At 39.9% G+C, this 11788-nt stretch overlaps 1 protein-coding gene across 2 annotated transcripts in view; it reads left to right on the forward strand.

The window, feature by feature from the left end:
* The window catches only part of si:ch211-239f4.1 (EVI5-like protein), a 28674-nt gene extending 17511 nt beyond the window's left edge, over positions 1 to 11163 (forward strand). Inside the window, exons 13-20 of one of the 2 annotated variants that reach the window (XM_034129288.1) lie at positions 114 to 254; positions 1799 to 1915; positions 2609 to 2749; positions 2883 to 3053; positions 3741 to 3887; positions 4341 to 4436; positions 4756 to 4851; positions 6805 to 11163. In XM_034129288.1, coding sequence (XP_033985179.1) covers positions 114 to 254; positions 1799 to 1915; positions 2609 to 2749; positions 2883 to 3053; positions 3741 to 3887; positions 4341 to 4436; positions 4756 to 4851; positions 6805 to 7122 — 1227 coding nt within the window. In that variant the 3' untranslated portion in view covers positions 7123 to 11163. The remainder of the gene's footprint in view (positions 1 to 113; positions 255 to 1798; positions 1916 to 2608; positions 2750 to 2882; positions 3054 to 3740; positions 3888 to 4340; positions 4437 to 4755; positions 4852 to 6804) is intronic. The other variant, XM_034129289.1, reaches the window with a different exon arrangement.
* The last annotated feature ends 625 nt before the right edge of the window (positions 11164 to 11788 follow it).

An 11788-nucleotide genomic window follows, 5' to 3' on the forward strand; every position in this document is an offset into this window, starting at 1 on the left:
GTTGCCTTGATGCCCAGAATATCTTTTTTTATTTTTCCCTACTTTGGTATGTAGTATGCATTTTAAAGTTTAAACTCCACATCTGATCTTGACCCTCTGGCCTGCTATTCCAGGGTCAGGTGACGAGGGCACAGGAAGCCGAGGAGAATTACGTGATCAAGCGGGAGCTGGCGGTGGTGAGGCAGCAGTGCAACACAGCCAGCGAGAACCTGGAGAAAGCACAGGACACCATCAGAGAGCTGCAAGAACAGAAGGTGACCACCGGCCCACAATCTGTGCTATCACACTGTGGAGGCAACATAAACCATTGTTCAACCTGAGGCTCCCACATATGTTGCACAAGTTATTGGTGTTGTAAGATTTTCTCACAAGGCAGAAGTAGTTAATCTGTATTTCTCTTGAATTGTACATTAGGTAATGGTTCATGAGGTCAACTGGTTGAATGATTACAAAATCGTAAGTTCCTAATTCATGTGATATCAGGCTGTGAAAAAGACACAACAAGTTCAGTTATTTTTCTATCCATCCTAAAAACAGTTTGTAATGAATATTTAAGTAATAAGTGTTTCAAAATGGCTAAGCTAGACACAAACAACCCCTCTGATCTGGTGCAACCTCTTTACAAATGAATTACAGCTAAAATAACATGGCATGTCAGCAAAGTACACCCCTCTGTAAGAATATGAATATACCTTCTCTCTTTTAAATGCTAATCACATTCAGCCAGAAGAAAGAGATGACGTTTAAACCCACCTTTTAAAAAGATACAAGTTTTAAATTATTATTTAGGGTTTTAAACATCATTTATTGTGCTCAAGATGCTGAGTGATTTTATTCCATCTCAAGATTGCGTGCACCCATCACCCTCCAGAGCTCACACACCCCCAGGCACTCACAGTCCTCTTTGATAACCAAGACTGAAAAGCCCAAAATGACTAACCGATACTGTTTTACGCACGCTATGTACTTGTCTAATTTCAAACTATTGTAATTTGCCTCGTAGGAAAGTATTTTCCACTCTCTGTGTTTCTAATGCTCTCACAGCCTTACCTTTTTTTAAGTTTACCTTTTGATGTGGTGACATGAGAATGTACAGTAGCTCTATATGTCTGTCATCCCCTGAGTCAGCAGGGAACATGTGCTGCTTTACACTTCATTTGTTCACCAGCTATTTTGAAGTTTCATTCCACACTTTTACTTAGTACTGGGAAAACCAGCCACAGAACAGGAAAAAGTGTAAAAAAATGTGTTTCCTTCTGTTGCTGCATGCGGCTAGCTGCAGATATTAACAAAGAATAGTAAAAGTGGCATGTTATAAAAGATGCTCATGATTTATTTGTGAAAGAATAACAGTGTAATAACTCTTGGTGTGTGGCTGGAAATGAACTGCTTTCAAATTGGTTCTGCCTTCCCATTATGTAAAAACATTATTTTTAAAAGTTGTCACTCAAAAACAAATGGCAAAGGGCATGCATGACGGTGTATTATTAATACTCAACTTGAGACAACAGAAACAGAAACAAGCAGCAGTATGTGGAGGAATTCACACTTCTTGACACACTGTGGTAAAATAACTGAGCTCATAGCCATGACAAGCAATCAGTCTGCATGACTCAAAAACTGTTTAAGGAACAACAACTTGTTGAGGCCCAAACAAGGTCAATCGTCTTCTCCGTATACCCATTAGGAAATAAATATCTATACTTAACGATCTCTCAGGAAGCTGAACAACAAATGGTCAAAGTTGCGCTGTTACATGATATACCTGCTGTATGTAACACCAGTGATGTTTGTTCAGTACACAGAGCCGTTTGTGACCGACCTGCAGATGCAGCTGGAGCAGTCCAGAATGCATGAGGCCGAACTGTTGGGGGCGCTGAAAGAAATGCAAGACAAGGTCCTCGATCTGGAGAAGGTGAGCTGACAGAGGAGAGAGAGGGGAAGGGAGTGTGAACGTTTAGAGACACTTGCAGGCCTGTGAATGTAACTGTGAATGTGTTAAAGATCATCTCATGCAAACCAAGTTGTTAAAGCTGTGAAACACCAAACAAAGGTGTACTTGACATTTCAATGTGTCTTATTGAAAGGTGTTGAGACAACTCTTACTCTCTTACTATTATATATTTACTAGTATTTAAAACATGTTTATTAATGCTAGCAGTCTAGTATCTCTAATCCATGTCAATGTCTGAACTGTTGATAAGTTATTTGTTCCACTACTTTGGTCCAGACTGACATTTTTGAAATAACTATTAGATGGATGAAATGTTTTGCAGACCTTCACTGTCCCCCAAGGACGAAGCCTTCTGGCTTTAGTGATCCCCTGAACCTTTCTCTGTGCCATCCTTGGCTCTGTTAATGAAAATGATCATCATGCAAATTGTGAAAGTGACCACTTGATATGTTGACTTACACACTCACAGGTTTTCAGTTACATGCCTCCACAATAATTGGATGGAATGGCATGAAATTTGGTTCCGGCCTTCATGGACCACAGGATAAAACTTTATAGACCCCTTATTATTTCATCTATTGTTATCCCTTTGGTTGAAAGTTGATTTCAAGTAATACTTTTAAACTGTAAACATGACATGTTTTTTTTATCCAGCGAAGCTCTTGCCTGCCTGATGAGAACAACGTGGCGGCTCTGCAGGAGGAGTTGAAGCAGATAAAGTTGAGGGAGATGGAGACGCTGCGCTCATTCAGAGAGATGCAGGACACCGTCACTGATCTCAATCAGCGCTGGCAGGTAACACACACACACACACACACACACACACTGCTGCTGTTCCTCTACATGTCTACAACTACCTATGTGTGCATGTCCATGTGCCCTGGTAGTGGCAGGAGAGTTAAAAGTGTGCTACTCTGTGTTTCCGCAGCATCATATGTCCCGCGGCAGCAGCACAGGGGGCGGACACTGGAAGGAGTCCCCGAAGAAGAACGCCATGAACGAGCTGCAGGACAAACTGATGACGGTCAGACTGAGAGAGGCCCAGGCTCAAGCTGAGCTCAGAGAGGTCAAACTCAAAGCCCTGCAGCTGGAGAGCCAGGTCAGACATACTGTACACACACACAGTCAGTCAGTCAGTCAGTCAGTCAGTCATAGAGGGTATACAATCTTTGCCAGTCCTTTTCTTGCCTACACAGATAAATACACATAGGGTTAGTGATGATAAAACAATAAAAGTAGACCATCCCTGCGGTGTTAATTTGTCTTTTTATTGCAAAAATGATAAAAAAAATAATCAATAAGAGAATGTACAAGTTGGATAACATGTCCACTGTGGGTCTATTAACACAATTAAGACTATCTTTGGGAATCATTTCAGTATTTGTGAGATTGTGATACATTTGTGCCATCAGCAAATACAAAAAAAAGAAAGATAGTTTGCCCCAAAATGTAGATTATGAGATTGGTGGACATTCACATCGCAATAGCCTTTATTTATAGTGTCATTGACCCAACACCGAAATAAGGACTTCCTTCCAGATTTACCATCCCTTTCCCTCCCACTGCTTATCTCTTTATACATTAATGTTCTTTCTCGACCCCTGCTGCTGCAGACCATGTGTTTGTTTCTCATTTGCAGATACATGGCTCTGTATGAACACCAGATCTTTGTTTGTTATTATTTTCATCTAGAGATATTTGCGGAATAAAAAAAAGTATATTTGATTTAAATCACATTCTCAACCATATCACCAACCTTTCTCCCATTTGACTTCCTTCACTTCAGAACCAGATCCACAGCAAGCTGATTGGTCGCAACGATCAGGAACGCTCCACACTGCAGGACCGGATCCAGACGCTGGCCAATCAGAACAAAGCTCTCCAGGCCCAGCTCAACGAGATGAAAAGGAAGCAGTCCGAGCACGACTGCAAGGTCTGATTGTATGAGAGAGGAAAAACAAAACAAAAAATAGCAGGAGGCGAGGGAAGGCACAAGTAGAAAGGATGATTTCTTGTTCAAGCTTTATGAAAAGTAAAATATATTTGCATTCGTAAGGAGACACTAAAAACTGAACAGGAAAATCAAGCGAAGGGTGATGAAACATATAAAAACAAAGGGAACGACAGAATAATTGAAAGATACTGATTTTGTAGAACAGAAAATAGAAAATGTTTCAGGAACAATCGACTGGAAATTATTCTGGCTATATTCTGGGATTCCCTTTCAGAAAAGTAGGACAGATGCAATAAAGGAATAAGATATGGAAGATGTAGACAGTTTATGATGCAATATCCTTCCCTGAAATCCAGTATATACGTAGTTGTCATCCAAACGGCTGAGCTGTTAAGCAGGTTATTTATAGCCTCTCTTCCCTCATACATGCAGAGTAAAGAGGAGGTGATGGCGGTGCGACTGAGGGAAGCAGACAGTATGGCTGCCATGGCTGAACTCAGGCAGAAGGTCTCTGATCTTGAGATACAGGTGTGTAAAGGGTTGGCTATATACGATCATTTTCAGTAAATATCAGAATATGTGTTTTTCTGTTTGAAGAGTATGATGAAAGCAACTAGGCTACTCAACTATCTTTTAAGTGATTATGTTTCCAGTCTTATCTGATGTGAACAACTGAGTTTGTTAACTCAACGGTTACACAGGGTTACAGTCTGCTACATGAAAATTGGATATTTGAGACCGATCTATCGTTGGCTTATCAATCTCTATATGTAGATGTTGAAGTATATGTTTTCAACAATATTGTAACAAAGAATTTAACACCAAATATGTAAAATGTGTTCTACAGAAGGAGGAAGGGCTGATCCAGGGCCAGCTGAACCACTCAGACTCCAGACAGTACATCAACGCGCTGCGGGATCAGATCGCTGAGCTTAAGAATGAGGTTGGACACACAAATCTGACCAAGTGACAGATGATTCAACATGTAGTTAGAGTCTGCAAAGGTTTCTTGTGTAGTTGCAGCAATTGTAACCCAGGCCAAAGAGGATATGTTTTGGTTTTGGTTGACTATTAGTCAGCAGGAATAAAGAAAAACTACTGCTGTGATTTGAATTAACCTTGGTCTAAGAGTTTAGCATTGGCAGAAGAAGAACTTATTACATTTTGGAGCGGATTCAATCACAGGGCGGATCCACAAATAATTGTTCACTTTCCTAAACATTGCGAGATTTGCGCTCTCAAAGTGCCCTCCTGGTTGATATTTTATCATCTCTGTTATAATGTATCAAGTTTACATCTGACAAATGCATGGTTTACAAAAATCTAAACTTAATGATTTATTTTTACTGGTGAGAATGCTTTAAAATGGCCTGCACATATAACACACACTGCGTGTATACCATAGATGCAGATAGATACCCTGCAGAGTGCTAACCACCACAGAAGAATCCTGTCATCTACAGCCTCACTACAGACACCACATCCACCCAGACACCCTCACTGAGCTGTCGATGTAGTCCTTGTCATAAGGGACCCCTGCTTTTCCCCCCAACAACCTACTATTTTCTCACAATTTGTTTTACGTTTAATTTAGATCTGAAAGATGAGAATCAGTCATTGACATTTAAGATTTGTTGTATTGTTTTACAGCTGCTAGCTCACTTGGTCTCCGTCTGGTTAAAACATTTATCTCAAGTTGAGCTGATAACAAACTTTGCATTTTATTTTATGTCTGGTTTTTGATGATCTTTCCCACCCTGCTTCGTAGACTCAAAGTTTTCCCACAACATTCACTTTGAGGTTGTTCATTCAGAGAGTCGCAGTGCGTGACATGGAGGGAAGCGTTCAGACTTTAAAGTAAGGGGGTGTGATGAGACTGCCCTGCCCTTTACCGCTCCTCTCTTTTCTTCTACTCTCCCCACCATTTTTCATCAAAGCAAGTGGTTTTATAAATGAGACCGAAACTTTCGTGAGTAAAGCTGAGGAAGCAGTGAACCATCTACAAAAATCTCAGTATAGCCCTGCCGATCATTTTATTGAATCATATTTACAGTGATAAATTATGATGACAGATTCTACTTGATTATTCTTTGTGTGTTTAGCTTTGCATGAAGTAAGCACTTTTAATATATTCATTAACCTGTTCTTATTGCAAAAACTGATAGAAAAATCCCTTGTGTTCTTGTTGTGCTGTAGCTTGAAGTGAGATGCAGTCAAAACATTTCCATTGGTTAACCACTGGTTTCCCCTCCCCCCGCCCTACTGCTAGCCTGAGTGTGTGATAGGGGGAAAGATAAACCTCTGAGATTTGTCATGAGTCACTGCGGTGCATGCAAGGTTAACACGCTAAAAACACGCATGTGAAGATAAACTGCGGTGGAAGCCCTTCTATCACACGAGAACTACCACCGTAAACTGAGAGCTGGACAGCAGATATTGAGAACATGCAAACACATCATTTTTTTTCTTTTTTTTGTATCAAGTTCTTCCACCTGACAGGTGGGAGATTTCTATTGCTCAGATTTAGCTGTAAAGACCCTCTGCCCTACTTTCACAACCTCAAATGGTGGGCAGGAATCAGGTCAGTGGGTTTTACAGGTGGTGTTTCTCACACACTGCAACCCGTACAAACATATCCAGCACATTATCTGACGTTTAATGCTTTTGCAAAGGCTAATCAGACATATTTAACGTAATTTTAAAGCATATATGTTTTTATTCATTTCTTACATTTCTTCAATTATGTCCAAAAACTCTACCAAGGAAAGTGTTGTTTGTCTTGTCTTGGGATTTTTTGTCAAGCAAAGTACGATAATGCCTTTTTTGAAATGCACTGAAATATAGTTTAAACCTTCCTGTAGGGTCGTCTAAAGTAAAATATTTTTTCTGAATTCAGATCAGGCAGATGCGAGGGCAGAAGGCCGCCCCCAGCTCCAGGGTGAGTAGTGGAGGAGGAAGTGCCAACTACCAGGATCTCTGTCTGACCAGCCCCACCTCCGCAGAGGGGGACTACCTAAGCTCCGACGAGGACCTCCTGCCCAGCCCGCTGCCTCCCAACGCCCTGTACCCAAGCCTGTCCAGCCAGTGTCACCCGTCTGCCCGCCTCGATAGTGAGGGCAGCACAGACAGCGAGGCAGAGGAGCGGGTTCTGACACATCCGGACCCTCAGCAGCTGTATGGCAGCATGGTGTGCGCCGAGGCGCTGGATAACTGAGACCTGGAGAGGGGGTGAAGGTTTCTTTTGCTTTCTTTGAGCTGAAGAGATGCCAGAGCTCTACAGGACAAGACTTTACTTCTGTAAACACGGGCTGTATAATCCTACTCGCTTCTCCAGTGTTTACATCGATGCAGACATTGTGGCATTGATTGGACCTCTCCTGATCATTACTCCCCATTCATCTCCACCATCGTGTTCCCCACGCTGTCCATTCCTCTGTTCCCTGACAAAGACAAACAGCTCCAGACACCATCCAAACATAAACATGTAACACCCAATAATATGGACTGAATCTGGGCCAATGAGACTGCTGTTGCCTCTCGCTGCTCGAGATCGCACAGCAGACCTGGACCTGGGACTTTGAGGAGGACTGAAACATGGGTAGACAGAAAATAACTCCCTAAGCTAAGGTGACACTGTATGCTCGGTCTACCCTATGTGACTCTTCTTCCTGATTGGTTCCGAGTTATTTATCCTCTCTTTTCCCTTTTTATGCTCTAAATTGGCAGAAACACACAAAAGAAAACTATTAGTGATCGATTTACCTCTCGGTAGTAGAGAAGTATCAGAAATGAAAAGTTGGTGAGTGTGAGAGGAAGAGGTGCAGTGCAGGAATATAAACCCATCAAACTGAAGGGATATCACAAGATTGCATTCAGTAATGAATCATGAACTCTTTAACATACTGTGTGTGCTGTCTGTGTCTGTGGCTTGCAGATGACAAGAAGCCAGGCGAGTTAATACAACACCTCATATCAAAACATATTCATCATGACCCAAGAAAAGAAAGGAAGAAACTTAATGTTGCCAAATCTTTTGTTTTTGTCATTTTTAATTATTTATATATGTTGTAATTTATTTTGATATTCTTATTTTTTTTTATATACATGTAACTATAGGAGTGTAGATACCGACAGAGGCCAAACTTTCTACACCGTCCTTTGTGCCAACGAGTCGTCTGTTACAGGTTTACTTACTGTGAGTGTTTCAGAGACTAAAATGTGCTGCTATGATTTTGAATTTATTTTTGTTTTTCTGTTCTTTTTTGTGTAATATTTTAGAGGTCAACATGTAACCTCCTGTTTACCATAGATTCTGTGACGGCTACTGGTGCAGACTGATCAAATCCTTAAAAGACTGAACATTGAATAACTTGATTATTCCCTAGAGCTATTGTGCTTTTTCTTCAAACGCATAATCATTGTTTATGTGCAATTCAAAAGGAATTGTTTGACATTTAGGAACATTAAGTTGCTTTCCTGCTGAAAGTAAGATGAAAAGGTTGACACCACTTCCTTAAAAGTCTGTAAAAAAAAAGAAGAAGCTACAGCCAGCAGATAGTTAGCCTAGCTTAGCCATTGCATATTCATCCATCATTTAAAAACGTTTTTTGACATTAACTGACATTTTAAAAGTAACAGTAACAAAGAAGAATATGTTACATCATAAAGTCAGTGAACTGACTCAGAAATGTCAATTAAAATTACAACGACAATGCAAGAGCTACCTGGTGTTTGCTAATGTTAGCTTATTAACTACAAATAAGGGTGATGCAGCTAGCTTAATCCCTTGAGCAAACGTGCAATATGGCTTAGTATGTTTACATTGAACTTGTAAAAGGAAGATTTGGTATTTCCCTTTTCAAAGTCACAACTTTTAATTAGTTAGCATCAGAGCCAGGCTGGCTGTTTTCCCCTGTTTGCAGTCTTTATGCTAATATAAGACAACCAACCCCTGTAGCTTCATATCTAACAGACAGGCATGACAGTATTCTCAGTCTTCTCACCCAGAATGTCAAACAATTCCTTCAATTGTCAGTGTCCCATACAAGCCCAAAGAAATTCAGGTAACAGTGCTGATCTGTACTCTCCAGTTCAAATGCTCATATCACTTTTTGACAGCTAAAACTGCAGCATGTGGGCCGATGAAAGTGGAGAGAGTAGTTTAAATATCGAAAGGGATAACAGAGAGGGTCTGGGTGAAAAATATTTTACATATCAAACGTTAATATATTCTGTGTAGAGAAAGAGGATTGTAAAATGTATGGAGACATATAAAATATACAGTGTAACAGGGACAAAGTATAAGGAAACAATTTAAAGCTGTGTCACTGTCTGTCAAGTTTTACTGAAGATGTTGAGTGTGTATAGATATATCAAACAGGGTGACAAATGTAGAGCAGTGATCGCTCTTTGCACTACAGAGAAAGAGGAAGTCTGCTTATGAAATTAAGCAGTGCGAAATGGTGTGGATGATCAATTAATTTCTTATTGTATTCAGCTCTGCAGGCTTGACGTTATCTAAGTATTGTGATTCAAAATCATCCATTCTGACTTTGCATTGCACTTCAGTTTCTTTTTCAGATTTTCTGTAAACTCTCAAAAGACCGACTTTCATTACTAACGTTTCTGTGAACCAAATGAAGGAATGTCAAAGGAGAGGATGTCTGCAGTCTTCTACGAAATAAGGAAAGAGGATGTTGGTTTGCCCACCATACTGTTGCAAATAACAGCTTTTATTGGTCATTGAGGGGTGTAGCAACTGAAATCTATACACTAGAATAAGTGTTTGGGTGCTGTCACACCAAATGAGTGTTAAGTTATTTGTCCAACTGGCAGCAGCTCTTTGATTGATGAGACTTAGGCTGAATTCCTCACTTAGTAGAGTTATAATCCTTAAGATCATTCTATTAAACATATTTTATTACAACACACATGTATGGCTCTTATCATATTATCACATATTTATTTTACTGATGAATGAAAGGATTAACTGGAAAAGATGGATTTTCGCATTGGACCTGATGCAGTTGCCTGCATGCTATTCATGTAATGCACAAGGCAACATGGGTCTGAAAACATAGGCGACTTTCATTCTCTCATGTTCCAGTAAACTCTTTCAGAAATGCTTGACACATGGTCCCACTTATTTTCATTGTATAACGTGACCCCTTACTCTTTTTTTTTTTTTTTTTAAACATTGTGAAGCGATCAGTCCTGTGGGCCAATTATTAGTTTGGTTCTGGTGTGAACAAATGGAAAATGTGTTTTGCATTTCTGACAAAGTAACCACTTGGAGCATTCCTATCTGATCGCTGGGAGCTTTTTCAATAAAGCATCCCCATCACTAACTAAGTCAGATGAATCACTAACTCAAATCTTCAGGATTTTAAATAAATTATTTTAATTTAGATTTAAGTCCGAAAATTTAAGAAGCTTTTATTCAGTGCCGAGTATCAGTTTCCTTTTCAAAAGGAACCCTAATCTGTAGTAAGATCAGTGCTCAGTGTCTTAAACACATTGCAGCTCAGTGATGGTGCTCTGTGCTCACCACTGTCTGAATACAACTCTACCTACTGTGACAAAAACCTTTTGATATGTTTGTAAATTACTTTTAATATGGTACAAGCTCTCATCCTTAGTATTATTTTTATAATTACCAGCCTATTTTGGTTTCTCCTGCTAACAGCATTACACAAGACGATATTGATTAAACATCCTAATGTGCCATACAGGTAGGTCGTTTTACACCCTTGCTTAGCGACTTCATGTTAGTTTACCAAGTGTTTAATTGACAGTCAGCCACTACAGCCCTTCATTAAACAGCCATGTAATATAAAGTGATGTGTGGACTGAAATACGCTCACACTGTGTTGCTCCAGATGTATCATCTTGAAACTGGATCATCCAACAATTGCCCTGATCTAAAGTGGGGGAAAAGACAATGCAGAGCAAAATTGTGTGTCTCATGTGAGTTCCTCCTCACAAAAAGTGTTGATTAGTCTGGAGTAGGATTTCTCCGATGTACTTTGTGCTGTATGTGACAGCCGTTTGATTTCCACAGCATCATACCCAGGAACTAGCCCACCCTCTCTCTTTCTGTCTTGCAATTCAACAGATGTTATCGAATATATATAATGACAGTAAAGATTATATGAATTCCAGTATGATGGGGGAAAAGAATCATTTCAGTGTTGTGTATCCTATGAATGATACAAAATAAACTTTGACATTGCGCCTTTGCAATGGCCCAAATGTGTTGATTGTGTCTTTTTACTGGGGGATTATGTTAACTTAAATGTCAACCGTATCTCAGCAACGCTAAATTATTAACCAACTTCATATTAAGGTGTTGTTTGTGATTTACTACAATAAAATACGTTTTATTTTAGAGATGAATTGTTTTGAATATGTAAACAGACCCTGTAACTGCCAGGTGTTGATAAGGGTTGCACGGCTAACTAAACTAAAAGATGAAGCTAACATTAAAGGGGCCTTAATATGCTAATTGTCAGGGTTCATATTTGTATTTTTTGCCTCTACTGTGACATGTTTACCTGCTTTAATGTTCGCAAAGGTCTTTATTTTTCTCATACTGCCTGTGCTGCAGCACCTCTTCTCCCCCTCTGTCTGAAACCAGAGCTCAGTCCGTCTGATTGGTTAGCTGGCCGGCTCTGTTGTGATTAGTCAACCACTTAGAGATGTCCCACCCCTTAGCCCATCACATACAATTTGTCTGTTTTTAAGTGTTACATAGTGATGTCACTATGTTACAGAAGTTGAGGCGGGGGTTGAGAGCGTGGGAGAGAAACTTTGGGATTTTAGCCTTTAACGACATTAACACGCACAGAAATGTATAAAACAAAAAATAAGGTCAACACATG

This window comes from Trematomus bernacchii, unplaced genomic scaffold (genome assembly GCF_902827165.1).
Source record: "Trematomus bernacchii unplaced genomic scaffold, fTreBer1.1, whole genome shotgun sequence".
NCBI lineage: Eukaryota > Metazoa > Chordata > Actinopteri > Perciformes > Nototheniidae > Trematomus > Trematomus bernacchii.